The 19,696-nt window shown below is 37.4% G+C and overlaps 2 protein-coding genes and 1 long non-coding RNA gene across 3 annotated transcripts; all 3 read right to left on the minus strand.

Moving 5' to 3' along the window:
* Positions 1–394: 394 nt before the first annotated feature.
* LOC124378414 (protein sax-3-like) lies at positions 395–7,305 on the minus strand. Its single transcript, XM_046838110.1, has 8 exons — positions 7,240–7,305; positions 6,233–6,535; positions 4,550–4,801; positions 3,086–3,155; positions 2,968–3,007; positions 1,069–1,155; positions 904–984; positions 395–743 (listed from the first exon to the last, which is right to left on the minus strand). Exons 1-8 carry the CDS (start codon positions 7,295–7,297, stop codon positions 675–677), a joined length of 960 nt encoding a protein of 319 aa, XP_046694066.1. The 5' UTR covers positions 7,298–7,305; the 3' UTR covers positions 395–674.
* Positions 7,306–8,823: 1,518 nt separating this feature from the next.
* Positions 8,824–12,138, minus strand: LOC124378489. The gene is made up of 4 exons (XR_006924249.1): positions 12,050–12,138; positions 10,338–10,371; positions 8,968–9,048; positions 8,824–8,880 (listed from the first exon to the last, which is right to left on the minus strand). It is a non-coding gene; the product is annotated as an uncharacterized LOC124378489 (long non-coding RNA).
* A 94-nt stretch (positions 12,139–12,232) lies between these two features.
* Positions 12,233–14,732, minus strand: LOC124378590 (B-cell receptor CD22-like). The gene is made up of 5 exons (XM_046838319.1): positions 14,687–14,732; positions 13,424–13,681; positions 13,056–13,313; positions 12,703–12,960; positions 12,233–12,504 (listed from the first exon to the last, which is right to left on the minus strand). The coding sequence occupies exons 1-5, from the start codon at positions 14,730–14,732 to the stop codon at positions 12,233–12,235; spliced, it is 1,092 nt and encodes a 363-aa protein (XP_046694275.1).
* Positions 14,733–19,696: the final 4,964 nt, after the last annotated feature.

Genomic DNA, 19,696 nt, shown 5'->3' on the forward strand with positions numbered 1-19,696 from the left:
CATCTCACCGCTACATTTTTGGCGGCTATTATATATAAATTGTCGCATGTTATTCAATGCTATTGGTATATTATTACTGTACCTCTTTCTACACCACAGCATTATAAAGCATATATACAGCATTATAAATAATAATAAATATTAAATAAATAATACTGGAGTTTCTCCAAGATACTTAAATTTATTATCTCGAAAAATGCAGTTTTATTAAAATACAATGTGCGTGTAGCAGGTAAAATACAGATAAATTGTATGAAATAATATAATGCAAACAGGACAAGGGCAAATCGCATACATAACACTATATATATATATATATATATATATATATATATATATATATATATATATATATATATATATATATATATATATATATATATTTTTTTTTTTTTTATAAAAGTAAAGCTCTCATGTTTTCTTTTATCCACAGTTTGAAGTATTCCAGCTCCAGTCATCATTCTTTCTTAATTTCTTTTTCTCTCTGGACATGGTATCGATGTTGATCTCACTGTTAGTGAATAAAATCACGATAAAGGGTGGTGCCATTCGTACAACAAACCCTGAAATCTCAAGGTAGCACATGTTTTTTTTTTTTTTTGGAGTTAGCATAACAGTAGAATATCCGCATTACATCACTGTAGCATTAAATGCTTTATCCAATGATTGCATAATCATGGGGCATGAACTGAGAATCCAGAGCCTTTACTGGTGTTCTTACTGCGTGACTCCATCTCGGAAGGCTGTGGAAAGATTCAAGTTGAGACATTCTCGAAAAAAAACGCTCACCAGATTCGAAGAAGTGTTGAAGTATTTTTCACATGACAACAATATCATACTAACATTACATCACTGTAGCCTTAAATGCGATATCCAAAGTGATCAATAAATGAAAGCACTCACGTTTAAAACTTCATAATCAGGAGAGATGGACTGAGAATCCAAAGCTGTGAGGGGGTCATCAGGATGATTCTGAGGAACAATCTGGGTGGAAGAAAGAAAAAATAAATCATGTGATTCTTTCCAGACCTGAATGTCTGGGTGAGATGTATCTGTGAAGACACTTACTGCAATTGTGTGGTATACATCATTGGTGGATCTGGTCTGAAGATTAAGGGCTGTGTACGTGTCATCACTATGAATCGGTTGAATCACCTGTGTGAAGATTACATAGAAAAAAAAGTGTTGCTTTTGTGTTTTCCCTATCTCTTCTCTTTTCCTCTGTTGTGCTTTGCTGTCTCTTGTGCTTATGTGTTACTGTGGGTGGAGCCCTGAGAAGAGGCGTCGTTGTTTATAAGCAGCACCCTGAATCCCTTGTATCAGACCTTTTAGCTCTTCTTGCCCATTGCTCTTGGTTTGTTAGCCTTGTTTAGCCGATTGCTGTTTCTTTTGCTGATGCTAGCTCACTTGGTTTTGGAACAAGTAAGGTTGCGTGTGCACCTACATTTTACCACATATGTGTTGTCAATTGTTAGCATAGTGCAGTCAGATATTTTTGTTTGGTATTAAGTTTAGCGACTTTTTTTGCTATGTTTATTTCTGTGGTACTGTCCAAGATTTCCTGCCTCTATGAGTCTAGTGTCCCTGTCACCGATTGCCCTGTGTTTTTTACCTGCCGATGTCGATGTTGTTCTTGTATATAAAACTTTTAAAAGCAATAACCATCACTCTAACCTCCTGCTCTGCGTATATGCACCAACGTTTCTGTCCAAACAATCGACAGTTATAAATTGTTCTGGTTCCTGCCCTCCCTATGGGCCTGCAACATTTGTGAGCAAAAGAGCCATTTTGGACCCTCCCCCACAAAATATAATTTGCCTGGAGCTGCAAAACATATTTCACCCTACAAGAAATATAATCCAATTTGTTTCATGCAGATGTAAGATAGTTGATATAGACAGTTTCACCACTAGGCGGCACTAGTGTGATTTAGAGGCAAATTGTCTATAGTCTGAGAATAGATGCTCTGATGTTTGAACTAACAATTCTTTCATATATTGTCCGTCTGTGAACGCCTTTCTACAAAGCTAGCAAGTGTTGTTAAGTTTGGACTTAATACATTTAAATTTGCTTAGTTTTCTGCAGCAGACCTGAAATGATTATTTTCCGTTTATCTCCAGCGTGGTACATCTCAGCAAATTCTGTGTGCTTTGGAAATGTCATTCGACGTTTCTTTTTTTTGTTGTTTGCCAATTTCTCACCACATATCAAACAAGCTAAGGCTAACATCTTTAGCAGTGAAAGCGAATAAACCAGTCCACGTAGAGCTCTGAATTTACCTGACATTTTCCTTTTTGTAGATCAATCCATAGTTAGCTTGTGAGTACAGGGGTCTGGATCTCAGTATGAGCTACTGTTTGATTGATAAAAACTTTCTTTCGGCTTCTCCCATTAGGGGTCGCACAGTGGATCATGCGCATGTTTGATTTGGCACATGTTTTTACGCTGGATGCCCTTCCTAATGCAACCCTCCCCATTTATCCGGGCTTGGGCCTGGCACTAAGAGTGGCTGGGGTTGGTTCCCTGACCGGGGATCAAACCCGGGCCGCAGCGGTGAGAGCGCCGCATCCTAACCACTAGACCACCAGGGACAGTTGTGGGAAAAAGCCAGTACGTGATGACAAAATATAAAAAAAATATTTTTAGGGTCAGATCTGTTTCCTTGAACATTAAAATAAAGGTTGTTCCCTTTGAAACATTGTCCAATGTGTAACAAAAAATCCAGAGCCGTGGGTTGCCAACCCTCGCACTGGGTCCTTGGCTTCTGTGAGAATGTAAATTACCAGTTTTGTCCCAGTAAAGAAGTTGTTTCTAAGACCAGTATTTAATACATGGCCTATGTTTAGCAATTAAATGTTAAAAAGCTAAAAGTTAGGTTTTGGGACTAGACTCTGGTGTTTCCTAATGCTTAGTCAAAATACTATCAAATCAGTATATCACACTCTGTTCTGTTACAGATGCACTTACCGGACTGGACCTATCATCAGCCGAACCTCTTCTTCCCTTTCTAATAAAAACGAACAATAATCAGGGTGTTTATATCGCAGATATTTTGTGCAAATTGATAAAAAATACGTATGCTCACCTCACAAATGTGCATCCGCATCCGACCACAACTCCAACAATAACTATATATAGAACTCCACTTTGTCTCGCTGTGTGAAAACAAATATTATTCAGGTATAACTTTTACTGACGCTACAAATTGTTACAATAATCATATGTAATTCAAGGTTCAAGATTTGTCGAAAACGTAGTTATCTGCAGAATACAACTTGAAAACCCGATCGGCCACTCAGAAGTTTAAATAAAAATAAAAGGTATAAAGTATAAAATCTTTTTTTTAAATGAGAGGGAAAAAAGAGTAAGAGAAAAGAGTAAGAGAAAATATGAAAAAATATATCATAGACCGATGAGGTGGAATCTAAAAAAGTGCAAAACTATTTAGACGTGCAAAAGGAAGTACAAAGTGCAACATGTGATGGAGGTAAACGGAATAAAAACAGTAGCAATGATTATGACAGTGTAAGTTGCATTGTGCAGATGCAGAATATGGGACAGTTCAGATCCACATGCTCACATTCAGATGTCTGCGGAAGCACTTGCCTGATGGCAGCAGACTGAACAGACAGTTACTTGGGTGATTTTGGTCCTTGATGATTTTAACAGCCATGTTTCTGCATCGACTGTTGTATATTTCCTGCACAGAGGGTAAAGCAGACACTGAGGTCTGAAGGGCTTTACAGTCCTGTTTGGGGCAATTGCTGTACCAAACTGAGCTGCGCTGAGCCAGAATATCTATAATCTATAGCTCCAGTATAGAAGGTTTCCAGGATTACTGGGGAAACCTTGAATTTCCTCAGCTGCCGAAGCTGGTACATGTCTGGCTTTCGTTTTTTGTGTGTGAGCAGACCATGTCAGGTTCTCAGAGATGTGTACTCCAAGATATTTAAACTGCTCACCCTTGCCACAGGGGTCCCAGGACACAGCCTTGAGGGGCTCCTACTCTCAGGGTGATGGAGTTGGAGGTGAACTGGCCTACTCTCACCACCTGAAGTCTGTCTGTGAGGAAGTTGTGGACCCAGTCGCAAAAGGTGGCATTCAGTCCAAGGTCCTTGAGTTTGGAGATCAGATTGTGGAGAACTATTGAAGGCTGAGCTTTAGTCAAAGTAGCTTCACATTATTCCCCTTTATTGCTGTTGATGTGCGTGAGAGAGGAGTGCAGGATGTTAGAAATGGCATCCCCAATAGACCAATTTGGACAAACTAAAGAGGAGCTGTGATAACAGGAATGGAGGAGCAGATGATGTATTTATAAGCCTTTCAAAAACCTTTTAGACCAGCGAGGTGATGGCAGTGGGGCAATATTCATTCAGGCAGGTGGGTTTGTTATTTTTTGGCACGGGGATAATTACAGATTTTTAAAAACCAAGAGGGGTCCACAAATGTTGCAAGTGATTATTTTAAGATGGATGTGAACAAACCAGCAAGCTGATCGGTACAGGATCTTTAGTTTTATAAGTGAGTAAATGAATAAATCTGTACTCACGTTGGACATCGAGACTGACTGCAGGGGAGAAATAACTTTGTCCCTGTACACCACAACTGTAGTGACCTGCATCACTTTGTCTCACTGATGGCAGATGTAGCGAGTTAGAGGATGACACAGAGGATAAAGGAATTCCATTTTTGTACCAGATTACTGTCGGGGTCTCAGTCAGTCTGCAAATGGTGGTTGTACATTGGACAGTGACATTATCTCCCTCAACCACACTACCAGAAATCATCTTCACATAAAGCTCTATGAATAAGAAAAAGAGATGAAGCATGCAGTTAGCGATACAAGATACTAGAGAGAAATGAAATATCAGATATCTACTTTATTGGTGGTCTCTTTTTCTCTTTTTCTCTTTCTCTTTTTCTTTTTTTCTTCGAAATCTACTGTACATTAAATAATTTTATTTATTTATTTATTTATTTATTTATTTATTTATTTATTTATTTTCATCTTTATTTTTATTTGTATTTTTTTAATGCTTGGAAAGCGCTTTGAGATGCTACTTTTAAAGGCACTATAAAAAAGAAAGATTACTCTTATCTTAACTTGTTAAATAATGCACATTTTTACAGCTGTGTGTGTGTAATTTTTATTTCTTCATAACATCATCAAAGTGGCAAATAACATTAGGCTTTCACTAAAGAAACGCTCTACATCTAGATTTCTGTAAGGCTGTTACATGAAATGGTCTAGTGCAGAAATGAGTGATTAATGATGCCATTGTGGAAAACTGCGACGTTAGCATATGGAAGAAGCTCTGCAGGGGAGACCACCACGACAACACTGCTGACAGCAGGCTCACGTGGCAACAAAATCATTGATGCATGTGGGAAGCAAAGACTAGACCACCCAGTCTGATTCCCCAACGACAGAAAGGAGTCAGAACACACAGTATATATGATGCTGCGTACCTGCAGAGTGGCCCAAGAGCCCATGCTGACAAACACACAACTATAAAGCTCTTACAATGAGCATGTTGCATCACAACTTGACCATTTGCCTGATTGGTGTATATAATTTTTACCTGGACGGACTATGGGAAAACCAGGATTAAGGTAAAGTTTAGACATTGGAGAACTTGGATCTACCTACCTAAACATTGCAGACTAAGTTACCTCCCATCATGCCAACGATATTCTTTAAGCAGAAACAGTGCTCGCTCCAGGATTGTGTCTAAACCTTTCTTATTAATGTGTTACTGATGCCTAAATAACTCTTTCTGAAGCTTTTCTTTAACTCTTTATAAAAAAAATGACCATTACTCAAAGCTTTTAAACACTTTGTACACTAGCGACCTCTTGTGTTCGGAATCCACTGGTACCATATCAAAGTGGTTAATAAATCTCCGTGATTCATTTCCATATAGAATAAATGCATCAACTGACAGTATAAAATGTCATCCAAGAAGAAAAAAAAAACAATATTAAAAAAATCATGTGAGACCTCTTCATGGTCTTCATGGTAAAGACTCATTACATAGGATGTTGGAAAATGTGCATTTAAAGGAATTTTACTTTTACATTCTAATATTTTGTACAGTATATTTAGCTTTTGACCCCTCTGGATAGCTAAAGCTTTTCATATTTATATATTCAAAAAGGTTTAATTTTTGATGTACAGTGTTTGTTTGTTTTAATGTGATAAAGGTACAGTGCTACTAATTCAGCTGATTACCCGTGACAGACAGTCGAACTCCATTTTGACCTAGAAAGTTGTATGTGCCCTGGTCCTGCTCTCTCACATCACTCAGGGTGAGACTGCAGTCAGACGAGTCTCTGAGGTACCGCACCCTGCCACTGTAGTTTGAGTCTAAAGACAGATCAGGTGTTTTTTTATCTGTAAACAGCTCTTTGGTCCAGAATGCGCTCTGAACCGTGGAACCATCTGGATAGGAATATCTGCATCCCAGAGTCACTGTAGAACCTTTTAGAGCACAGATGTGGTGTGATGTGTAATTCACAACCCACGGTTCGACTCCTGCAAACACACAGAAGCAGAAATGTGCTGATACCGGATGTGTAGCTCTCAGGTACTTTCTGTACCAGAGAGTGAGATCATTTCCACGTCTAATTCCTATGCATTACTTATTTTTATAGACAGCAAGATGAACATCACACACACACACACACACACACACAAACAGAAGTTTATGAATCAGACATGCATGCATTTGTGAGAAACATTGCATAAACTCTCCACTGAACAAATCTGAGCTCATTCTTAATACAAATCCCACATTGAGAAGCTCCATAGGTCATACAGTATAAAAGGGGTAAGAGAAAGAGAGAGAGAGAGAGAGAGAGAGAGAGAGAGAGAGAGAGAGAGAGAGAGAGACAGAGACAGAGAGAGAGAGAGAGATCATCACAAAGGAAAAAACACAGAAGTGATGAAGCTGAATAAACATAAATTTTATAAAGATCATACATACATATTTTATGTATGTATTTATATATATATATATATATATATACTATATTGCAAAAGGTTTGCGGAAGCATGATCTTTCCTGCTCTATGTGGTTCTTCTCCAAACTGTTAACACAAAGCTGAAGGAACTCGATTGTACTGAACGTATTCGGATGCAGTATAATACAATTTTGCGTTCACTTGAATTTTATTTGACCTTTATATATGTATAATAAGTAAAACAGTGTTGACTTATAAATTATATAAATAACTCACCTGAAAATATGAGAAAAACCAGCAGAAGAAGGGGAGGAGTCAGGCTGAGTGACATCATCAATCCTGTCTGCATAATTATCACAGAGGAAAGAACTCTGTTCAGTTTTATCGGAAAAAATATATTCAGTTGTCATTTTAATTGAACATGAATTTCATTTCATTTGGCTGATTTGAAGTGAATCGAGTTTGGATTCGATCCGTTTCTCCTGTTTTATTAATGGGGACAAAAACTGACCCCAGAACAGCGCCCTCTTTCTGTATCAATGTACACGTGTTTGATTGTATCAATAGGATTCAGGAATCTAACCTTCTCTCGCTCTCAGATACACACAGAGTTAAGGTGATCTACAGTCTGACATGCCCGGGTATCAGTTTAATAGCAGGCGGTTCGCTGGTCATGATATGGCGATTGTAGTAAATATACAGTACCAAGTGTTTGAGTGTAGATATGATTGAACTTTTTATGATTCTGATTAACAATATGAGAACACAACATCTGTATTTTGATGATTCGAATATTCATGTGTAAAATAAACAACTAAACCAATTCATTCCTAAACGGGGAAACCCTAAGTGCAGAAACTTGTGTTTAAAGGAGAAGGATTGAAATGGGGTCACCAGAAATAAAACAGAAAAGAAAAAAGAAAAGAGGAAGAAATCTGAGATAGCACTTCATTAACCCACAAGCAACAAGTGGGCTGGACATGTTACTCATCTTCCCTTTATTACTATTAACCTTTATAAAAGAGGAGGAGAAGGAGGATACGGTCACTCAGTGTTTTTGGCTCTGGGATATTGACTGGAAAGTCATATTTTTGTCAGTTGTATTGATTATATCATCAGTCAAATGAGCAAAATGTCCATCTTTTAAATTTTTTAAATTTTTTGTATAAACTACCAGCAGTGTTTTGTAGAAGGTGACACTTTGACAACTGGTACAGTTATATTGACGGACACCAACATACAGTTTGTTCCCTTAAAACAGTATTTTATTCTTTCAGCAATTTAACACAAATGCACAACATTTGCAACACACATCAGCTAATCCTGGTATATTTTTCAGGTACCCAAGACGTCTGCACAGCACTTTTACTCCAAGGTTTTGGATCCAAAATTATGGAATAAGTTTTTACTGAAAGTGTAATACAATAATTCTATAAGTAATATCTCATTATTTGGCAAAAGCACATTAAAACCTACAAAGCGCTGTAGAAAAAAACTACACATAGTCAGAATTTGGTGTGACGATCCTTTGGCTTTTAAAAATGCAGTATTACTGTCAAGTATACTTTGCTAAAGTACAAATTGTATGAGGTAATTGGCTTTTCTTTTAAGAAACCCTCTGTTTCTGGGTTTTTTTCTTACACTAACCTCTGTTTTTGCAGCTAAAGCTCGATCTAATTACACTGTGATATCAACACGGTCATTTTCACAAATGTAAATGGGAATCAACTTCACTGCAGCATCAAGTTTGAGGGAATTACAAACTCAGCGCAGTCGCATATGATATATTGTTCATGAACGCAAAGCTCTTCAAAGACTTTCATAGATCATATCAATGCAGAGTTTTCTGCATTAATCTCTCTCTCTCTCATTCTCCAGGTATCCATGGTGACGATGTCATTGTTGATTTCTTGGAGTCTAGAAAATAAAATTGTGATGAATGTAAAAATATGTCATTGGAAACCGGAGGATTAATGCATGAGAATGTTAAATGAAAGCACTCACTGTTAGATTGGAATAATCACAAGAGATGAATCGAGGATCCAGAGATATGTACGGACCATCGGGAGGAGTCGAGTGAGTGTTCTGTATGAAGTCAAATAAAAATTCCATACGTTCATATTAGAATCTTCATTTGCGATCAAATGAAATCGATAGAATGCAAAAAGCTGTGAATATCTCCAATTCTAAACTAAAGTCTCAAGCATTGGAGATGTAGATGACCTGCTACTGAAACTGCACAGATTCATGGTTATAAAACTGTTTTCAGTTCTACCACATTGGTACCGCTCTGCATCTGGACCTCTTCGTATGCCAGGTCACAATGCAATAACAATTCCAAATGGCACAGTTATCATGGCCTACAAACATGATTGCAATGGACTGCACATCTCACGTATGCTGATCAGGCACAACAATATGACCAACTGCCTAATATTGTGTTGCTCCCCTTTTGCTGACCCGTCAATCATCAACAGCATGACCTATGGTTATCACCCCCAGGGTAATGAGCATGAATGCACTGCTATTAATAAGATTCTAAAACAAATCGATGAGGTCACCTTCATGCTAGTGTTACTGTGGCACTGGCACATTGCTGCCTTGTTCCATGTTTTATGCCTGAAATCTGTTGTACCAGGCCCATTCTGTACAAGTGGACACTGAAAGAACACTGGAGAACTTTGTTGAATGGGAGGGGTTCGGAATTGAGGAGCAGTGTTGGAAACACAATAATAACACGTTTTGACACCCAGAATGTCTGGGACCTCCACCCAGAGGGAGCAGGGATCCTGAAGTGCACCGTTTTGCACAATTTCACAACAGTCATTGCCTATTATGGTTGCAATGGATGAGCTTCCCACACTTAACATGTTGCATTGTTTCCAGTCTTCTTACAATTATCTCATTTATACAACTGAGCAGTTGAGGGTTAAGGACCTTGCTCAAGGGCCCAACAGTAGCAACTTGGTGGTGTTGGGATTTGAACTCAAGACCTTCCGATCAAAAGTTCAAAATCTTACCAACAAGCATTTTTTAAGAAAACCAAGAGAAATGTCAGTTAAACATGTTAATAATGAGCTCAGCCACTGGATTTATTGCACTTGTGATTAGCAAAGTCTACTTGATCAAAATTCAGGTGAATGTCCATTAAATCAATAGGAAAATTCCAAGCCAGTAAAATGTAAACCAGGAAAGTAATGACTATCTGAGAGTAAAGACTGCACACACAAATGAATTCCGTCTGGGCACAGAGCCCAGACATCCACCCTAGCGGGAACCCTAAAATATTTGTTAAAACCAAGGGATAAAGAAACAATAAAAAGCAGTAGAATAAGCACTCAGCATAGTGATGGAGAAATGAGTTTTGAGCTTACCACTTGATTAGGTGTTGTCTGCTTCTTCATCCTTCTTTTAGAAAAACAAAGTCATTATGAACTCATTATTAGTGTTGTAGGTAAAGAGAATCTGATCTAATGCTAATAATTGTATAATTTCACAAAATGGAAAATAATTGAACACAAGAGAAATCCAAATCAAATCATTATTTACTGCCTGCAAAACAACATCACTTTTTTCTAGGAAAACTTTTTGGTACCCAGTTTTTCTCTAACACAGGTAAGTTGCTTCAAACATTTTGAAGAACTAACCACATCTTCTGTGATTGTAGGCTGCCTCAAATCCTTCTATATTTTCCTGTAAACCCAAACAGACGAGTTGTTGTTGAGATCAGGGCTCTGTGGGGGTCAAAACTATTACTTCCAGGACAACTTGTTCTCTATGCTGAAGACAGTTTATTATGACATTGGTTGATGCCCTGACAGTATTGCATAATAGATAGGCTTGTGTTTTCTTAGCATTGAGGACACATTTTTTCCTGACCAAACGTTTAACTCCATTTGCAGAAACGCAGACACAAACTTCCAGGAAACCTCCACCATGCTTCACTGTTGCCTGATACACAAAATATTGTACCGCTGTCCAGCACATTTATCACACTTATCCCATACCATCTAGAGATGTACCAGTGCCAGTACCAGTTGGATGTAGAGATTGGACATTAGACCTCTATGAGTGTTAAAGGCTCTGGCATGGAGAAGCTGGTGTTGGATCTATCATGATGTTTTTGAGTTGCTCAGTAGCTCCTGGTACCATAACCTCAATTGACTGTATTAGAGTGGAAGAAAGGACATTACTCATAATCACACACACTCCAGTGCTCATGTTAGATCTCATTTTCCAGTGTTCTGTATTGTTTTAAGACTATAATCACACTCTTGATATCTCCCAAATGAGGATGGGTTCCCCTTAAAATCTGCGTCCTCTCAAGGTTTCTTCCTCATAACATCTAAGGGAGATTTTCCTTGCCACTGTCTCCACAGCTGCTCATCATAAATACACATTGTTCACTTTAACTCTTAAATTTTGTAAAGCTGCTTTGAGACAATGTCCGTTGTGAAAAGCGCTATAGAAATAAACTTGACTTGACTTGACTTGCCTCCTGCTACAGCAAATTAAATTTTGTTTTAACTCATCCATCTGGAGAATTTTTTGCCATTTTTCTGCTCCTAGTTCTTACATTTCTATGCACAGTTGAGACTTGTTTCGGAGTTTTGTTTTTTTGGCTGCAATTCTTTCACGAAGACCACTTCTGGCCAGACATTTCCAGACAGAAAATGGGTGTTACTCTGGACTGTCACTTTAACTCAGGACTTGACACATTAACTCTGCTCACTTTTTTTTCTAGTGTGTGCATATATATAATATATTATATTATTATTAACCTTCATACTTTTTAGTTATACTATACTTTAAATATACTTATACTTTATATTTATTTTTATTGATTTACTTTATTTTAATCCTTCTATTGTATTTCTATTTTTCATGTTCACATGTTGTATATTCACGTAAAACAATAAAAATGGCGTGGTCCTGTGACAAATACAATTTAAATTTGAATAAATGCCTCACTTAAACATTTTGCACAAAATTGTGCGAAATATTTACGAAATGAAAGCACACCAAAGGATGATTTGATTAAGATTTTTTCTCTTGTTCACCCACCCTTTTGGAAAAAAGATATTACCTTATGCAGCAAAGTCCAAAGAGAAGTGCTGCAAACACACAAAGGATGACTCCAATAGCTACAACCAAAATCTTGATGAAACTTGAAACTTGACCTAGAAAAAAAAAGAGAGAGAGGTAAAGGTTTTCTAGAAAAACGTTGCACACGGAAAAACAATACATTTTGTTTGAGAAACCAGTGTATTCACAACTTACCCCCTGAAGCAACAACCACTGCAGCTGCTGTCTGATTCCCATATTTATTCTGAGCCGTGCAATAAAACCATCCACTGCTGCTGGAGCTCAGCGTGAAGCTGTAACTATGTCCAGATCCTACAGGTGAGCTTTCATTCACCTTAAACCAGGTGTAGGTCTCCACAGGTGGGTTTGCATCACTGCTGCATGTTAGAGTCACTAAACTGCCCTCAACGATGCCAACTGAGGGACTGATGGACACCAAGACACTTTTTGGAGGATCTAAAAAGACAAGAAGGAAAAGATACATATGACACTTTTAATGATGTTTTAGGGTACTGAGGGTAAAGAACAGAGGCACTTTTTGGGGGATGTAAAACAAACAAGGAAGAAAAAATTGTAATATTGTTTGAAAGTATTGATCAGAAAAAGTGTTATATAATGGATAATAGTGCATCATCATTTACATCATTTACTCACACAGGACATTCAGAGAGACAGCGGTAGAGATCTGATGTCCATGTTTGTTTTTAGCCTCACACATGTAATTTCCACCCTCCTCAGAGCTGATCATGTAGATGGTGTAGGTTTTTCCAGTTCTTATAACAGATTTTTCTTTATACCAGGTGTAGGTCTCCACAGGTGGATTTGCATCACTGTGACAGGTCAGAGTCACTGATCTCCCCTCCACGATCTTACCTGAGGGACTGATGGACACCAAGGCACTTTTTGGACCATCTTAAACAGACAAGAATGGAAGAATATAAGAAATAAATTTCAGACTGCTAAGGGTAAAAAGTATAATGCACTATAATCAATAATCATTTACTCACACAGGACATTCAGAGACATGGCCGTAGAGAACTGACGTCCATGTTTATTATTAGCCTCACACATGTAATTTCCACCATCTTCATAGTGGATCCTGTTGATGGTGTGGGTTTTTCCTGTTCCCACAGAGTTTGTTCCCTTAAACCAGGTGTAGGTCTCCACAGGTGGGTTTGCATCACTGCTGCAGGTCAGAGTCACTGAATTGCCCTCCACGATCTCACCAGAGGGACTGATGGACACTGAGACTCTCTTAGGAAGAGCTGAAACAGAAAAGAAGTCAAGGTTACAAAATGAAAGATCTTAAATGATGCATCAGAGTACTGAGGATAAAGAAAGTTATATGATGGTGCATAGTGTATCATTAACTCACACAGGACATTCAGAGACACGGCCGTAGAGAACCGATGTCCATGTTTATTTTTAGCCTCGCACACATAGTTCCCACTGTGCTCAGAGCTGGTCATGTAGATGGTGTAGGTTTTTCCAGTTCTTATAACAGATTTTTCTTTATACCAGGTGTAGGTTTCCACTGGTGGGTTTGCATCACTGTAGCAGGTCAGAGTCACTAAACTACCCTCCACTATATCACCTGAGGGACTGATGTACACTGAGACTCTCTTAGGAGGATCTAAAAGTAGATGTAAATACAGCACAGAATGACACTTCTAATGACACTATTATAAAACACTATTACTGCATGTGTTACTGCAGTTTTTTAATGACTTGAATTACTTTCCTTAGACAATACAGGAACCGTACTTGCATTGTTATGTCTACAACATATACAGCTATTGTGTGTGTGTGTGTATATATATATATATATATATATATATATATATATATATATATATATATATATATATATATATATATATATATATATATAAAATATATTTAAATCCAAAAGGTAAATGATAGTGTGACATGTTGTGATAAAATAAAATGATAATTCTGCTGCTGCATTAGGATTACCAGTGCTTTATGTTGAATTTAATGCTAGAAAAATATAATGGTCTAAGCTTCAAATAACTTTTACATCTTGTCTACATCTTTTTTTCATCCATATGCAATTCCACAGCTTCAAGTGGTATTTAGGTCTGTTGTTAAAATTAACTTCGGAAATTCCATGGGACAGGAGTGAAGACATCACAATATATCATTCGAAGAAGATGGAAAGCAGAAATTTTGAAATCATATTACAAACTGATCATTGGCAGTAAGAAATGAAAAGCAGATTGGAATTTGCAAAAAAATACAAAGGCTGACAACAATTTTCTGTAACTACAATTAACCTCTACCAAAATGATAGAAAGGTCAAAGTTTGGAAAAAGGATCTGCTCATCTCCAAAACCTACAAGCTCTCCAGTCAATCACAGTGTGTTTTGGGCCTAAATTACAATTATGGTCATAACTTTTGTACTGTGTGTGGATTTTTTTTTTTTCGCTGCTTGTCCTACAAATTAGAACATCATATAAACCTGGACAAAACCATTTATAATTCTCTAAATGACCCTACAAGTCTGACAGCATTGCTGCCAACATGGCATGAGGCTGTATGCCAGGAAATATTATTGACACACATAATGGAATTGCTACACCGCTACTGAAAACTCGAAGATGTAAAGACCCTCACCCTGATCCCACAGAGGTAACCCCAAGCCCTCTTTTGAGCTGTGCATAGGGACAGAGCAGTGCCTCTATGCTCTGCTCGAAGCTCAGGCAGAGGACCATCCAGCTCACACAGATGGGAATTCAGAATAGCCTAGAATCCTACACTGAGCTCTTTGAGAAGCATGTGGGTGGTCAGCTTCACATTGGGTTGTACGTTCAGTCGGCAGCCCAGTCCAGGGCCAAAAGAATTTAGGTCACAAATCTGCTGAAGTACCCCAACCTGAAGTCCCTTGTCCAGAGCGACGTAGCTGCACCCCAAAAACCCAATGCAGCCGCACCCCGCAAAAGCACTGCCAGCGATTTCACATTCTCATTCACCCAGAGCCCAACCACTTGTCAAAGGTGGATTTTGGCACAGGAATTCAGTGCCAAAAAAGAAGTTGACCTTGTGGTGCTGGAGTAGTTGATGACGTAGAATTTCTTTGTTGGCAGGCAAGCCCTTTTTTTTCTCTCTCACTCTCCTACTTCCCCTCTTTCTCCATTCACCCCACACCAATTCCCAGGACCCCCTTAAGTACCACAGGTGTGATGATAAACCCTGGGTTAGTTTACTGTTGTCGATGAAACCCGGGCATTACCAGAATAAATGCGACATGATGGAAGTTAGAGCATTGGTCTGGAATGTCGGTTTCAACTGTAGGACATGGTACTCAGCTACAAAAAAAATCACTGGGATATCATCTCTTCCTGTCCCTGATCACAAAGGTTATCAAATTTCCCAATGTTTTGCTAGTTTTGGTGAATTTCGCACAATATTGAGACTGTAGATGTAGACTGTAGACTGGAGGGGGCATGCCCCCATGGAAGTACAGCTTGATAGCTAAATTAAATGAATCTGTTTAATAAATTCTTACTCACATTGACATCAAGTGCGACAGCAGGAGACTGATAATTAATAGCCTGTATGCCACAGCTATAATCTCCTGCATCCTTCTGACTCACTGACTGCAGACGGAGCTGTTTTTTGTTGCTGTATAATAGGTGTCCATCTTTGTACCAGGTGAATTGTGTGTTGGTGAGTTGGCAGGTTGTTTTGCATGACAGAATGACTGCATCCCCCTCAGCCACACTTGCAGGAATCTTCACCTTAAGCTCTGCAAATGAGAAACAATATTATTTAATGTCTTCCTGTATATATATATATATATATATATATATATATATATATATATATATATATATATATATATATATATATATATATATATGGTACTGGGTAGCTGTGGTTCATTGATGGAAATATAGATTCCAACATGTACTGTGACATTGTAAAAGCAGAACATGATGCCCTCCCTTCAGAAACAGTTTCCCAACATAATAATGACCCCAAACACACCAACAAGATGACAACTGCCTTGCTGAGAAAGCTGAAGGTGATAGAGTGGCCAAGTATGTCTCCAGACCTGAACCCTATTGAGCACCTGTGGGGATCCTCAAGTGGAAGGTGGAGAAGCTCCATGTGTATAATATCTAGCAGTACCGTGATGTCATTATGGTGGAGTGGAAGAGGATCCCAGCAACAACGTTTGAGTGTGTGTGTGTTTCATGTGTGTATGAATAAAATGATGAGTGTTGGGTGTGATCGTTAGTGGATTTGTGTCTGTATCTATGGAGTGAGTGATTGTGAGTGAGTGATTGTGAGTGTATGATAGATAGGCAGGCGGGCGAACGGGCAGTTGGGTGGGTGGCTGGGCGGATTGGCGGGTGGGCAAGCAGGCAGAGTGAAAAGCAAAAGTACAATTGAACACCTTTATTGCTTGAATTGCCGGTGTAACTGTGTTATAGAAATCCTTTACAACAGTGAATGAAGCACAGTGCAATGTTTAAAATGATGTACTGTATCTCACCTGTAACTGACAGCCAAACGTTTTTGCCTTGAAGTTGCATTCGATTAAACAATATAAATGTGACTTTATATATCGATTGATCTTCTTTTGTAACATCCCTCAGCCTGAGGCTGCAATCGTATGGTTTGTTTGAGAGGTACTCAACCCTGCTGTTGTAGACTGGGTTTAAATACACATTTTCTTTACTCCAAAAACCGCTGTAAATGTGGCAATATGGTGCATCATATAGGTAGTCACAGTCCATGGTCACTGTAGATCCCACAACAGCACAGAGAGAACTTACTGTGGGCCTCCCACTGCAGCCTGGTTGGGCAACAGCTACTCCTACAACAGAAAAAAAAGCGTAAAACAATAAAGTTACAGTTGTTTCGGTTTATATACATATACATTGATGTTATATAGATTTGTTTTTATATTTGTTTTATAAAAGATTCGTTTCACTTTTCAATTAATCTTTTCTATTAATCTTTATTAAAAAGCAAACTTCTTTTTTTATCTAGAGCAGTATCAAGATCCTTAACTCCTTTATTCAGTATTTTAGATATTATTTTATAGCTATTATATGTTTGATCAATTCACTTCATTTCACAGGGCATTGCAACACCAGTCTGCCTAGCTGTGAGTCAGTGCTGCTTATTTTCTCATGAAAAGGATTCTAATAATAGCAATAATAATAATAATTATGATTTTATATATATATATATATATATATATATATATATATATATATATATATATATATATATATACATACAGTGTTGGGCAGTAACGCGTTACCGGTAACGCGTTACTTTTGACAGTAACTAATACTGTAACGCGTTACTTTTAAAAATAAAGTAACTTCGTTACCGTTACCGTATGGTTTGTTACCCATTACTTTTTTAAATGAATGAATTTGGGCTGAAGTGTAGACTACAGTCTAACCTGTTTACAGCATCGACGCACTGTAGGATTGGTGGATAAACCACTGTAAACACGAAGAAGACCCACTGTGGGCGTGTCTCCGTTTATTCAGGTCTGTGCGGCAGTAATGGCAAGGCGAGAGCAAGACGAATTTCTCAAAGTAGAAATATGCTCATTATTTAACTTTAGTTGAGTATAAAGAAAAAAACTTTTTAGTCAAATGTAAGCTGTGTCTTTCTGGTTCAAAGCTCGTATCTACTGCGATAAACAGCAACTTCAATCTGTTGAAGCTCCTCCAGGAACTCCATGCCTGAGGAGCTAGAAGCTAGAAGCTAACCCGGTGTTCTGTTCTACATTGTTGATAGTTTTCATACTTCAGCTGTGAAAGGAACATGTTTAAGAGCTCAACACAACAGCAGAAGCCACTTTAGTTTTTGATTGTGAATATATTATTCAGCTTGTTTTGTTATTTATTTCAGAAATCCTTGTGATATATTCAGTTTGTGCTGGTCTGACTTTAATAAAATAGTGTTTAAAAATGACTGTGTTTAAGTCAGTTTTGTGTTTGTACAGAACATAACGCATAAAAGGGCATTAATGGGAACATTAAAGAAGGTTCTTTAAAAAAGTAACTAAAAAGTAACTTTTAACAGTAACGCATTACTTTTTGGTTAACTGAGTTACTTTTTGAATGAAGTAATGAGTAACTGTAACTAGTTACTATTTTTAGTAACTAGCACAACACTGTATATATATATATATATATATATATATATATATATATATATATATATATATATATATATATATATATATATATATATATAATGCATTATATCTACATACAGTACCTGTCAAAACGTTCATGTTTTTTGAGACACATGTATGTTCCTTTCGTTTATATGCATTTAACTATTCAAAAGAGGCAAAAACACACAGTGAATGACTGGAAAAAAGTCCTGTGGAGTCCAAATGTGAATTCTGTTTTTAGTGATGATGTGATCAGACTTTCTTACCCCACAGTCAAATATGGAGGTGGATGCTGAATGTTTTGGGATTGTTTCAAAAGCAGTGGAGATTAGAGACTTATTCCGGAAATGCCGGAAGGAACCAACATGGCTCCCATTCAATACTGGACTGTGGCTCATTGGAACCAAGAAGACAATGAGCCAAAGTGTACGTCTAAGCTCTGTAGGTGTTATTTAGAGAGCAAACTGTCGAACGAGTAATATCTATCTACCTATGGAACTTAGGTATATTCAGCAGAATGTTTGGGAAAAAAGAAAATGAGAAATCAATCATTTATCATGTCTTCATTTTTTTATATATTTTTTATATTCTTTCTTTTAGGTAATCAAAGCAAATGAACTGATCTCAGGCCAACGCTGTCGTCATGTGTCCCACAATAAGTGGAAAATTGTTATATTTCTCTTGTAAGTTTCATACATTGCGTCACTATGGAGAAAACATCTACTTGTTTAAGCAGTTACTATATAAAGTGTAGAAGGACATGTATGGATTTTGTAATAATATTTTTAAAGACATGATTTATTTCAGGAAATCTTTGTTTTGTTTTTTTTCCCACCTATAATTTGCACTAGTGGCATTAAGGCAAGGGTTTGCATTGATTTCTTTTTTGCTTTTTCATCATTTTTGAAGGAATAATTTAACATGGCTGTGTTAGAATGTTCTTTGTCCAAAGTAGGTCTACAGAAAGTCCTTTGGATTTGATGACTTGGCATGGACAAGTCTGTGCCTTTCTAAACATCAACTAATTTAAATGTTAAGGTTCTAGAGATATCTCAAGATTACAGCAGTCTAATCACAAAGAGTACATTTAATATATAGTCCATACATGCATATTGAGACTGTAAAAGCTGTGACTTACCTGAAATTAGGAGCAGTAACAGCACAAAAAGGGACATCGTTCATGTAACCTGTGCGATCATAATAAATGTAAGAAAACACTGTTCCATATTTAATATTCTGAATCCAGTCTTAACTGTTCAAACTGTATGTTCATTTTTAATTATTTATTTGGATTTTTATTTTTTGTTGTATGGGAAATTTTGGCCCATTCTTTTTTTGTAAATCACCTTCAACTTAGTAAAGTCACAGGACTCCCTCTGATAAATTCATAGTTAAAAATTCTGTATGTCTGGGGTATTTCCTTCCAAGTAAAAAAAAATTAAAATCTTCTCCCCAAATCCATTTTTTTGGCT

The sequence above is a fragment of the Silurus meridionalis genome, chromosome 24 (genome assembly GCF_014805685.1).
Source record: "Silurus meridionalis isolate SWU-2019-XX chromosome 24, ASM1480568v1, whole genome shotgun sequence".
Lineage (NCBI taxonomy): Eukaryota > Metazoa > Chordata > Actinopteri > Siluriformes > Siluridae > Silurus > Silurus meridionalis.

Coding starts and splice junctions, on each gene's coding strand:
- LOC124378414 (XM_046838110.1), bottom strand. CDS start 7,297: ATGATGTCACTCAGCCTGACTCCTCCCCTTCTTCTGCTGGTTTTTCTC. Junction 3,156..4,549: donor AGTCAGTCTCGATGTCCAAC/GTGAGTACAGAT, acceptor GTTTTCACACAG/CGAGACAAAGTGGAGTTCTA. Junction 1,156..2,967: donor CTGATGATAGGTCCAGTCCG/GTAAGTGCATCT, acceptor ATCTTCACACAG/GTGATTCAACCGATTCATAG.
- LOC124378590 (XM_046838319.1), bottom strand. CDS start 14,732: ATGCACAGCTCAAAAGAGGGCTTGGGGTTACCTCTGTGGGATCAGG. Junction 13,682..14,686: donor GTTACCTCTGTGGGATCAGG/GTGAGGGTCTTT, acceptor ATCTACTTTTAG/ATCCTCCTAAGAGAGTCTCA. Junction 12,961..13,055: donor CATGTCTCTGAATGTCCTGT/GTGAGTAAATGA, acceptor TGTCTGTTTAAG/ATGGTCCAAAAAGTGCCTTG.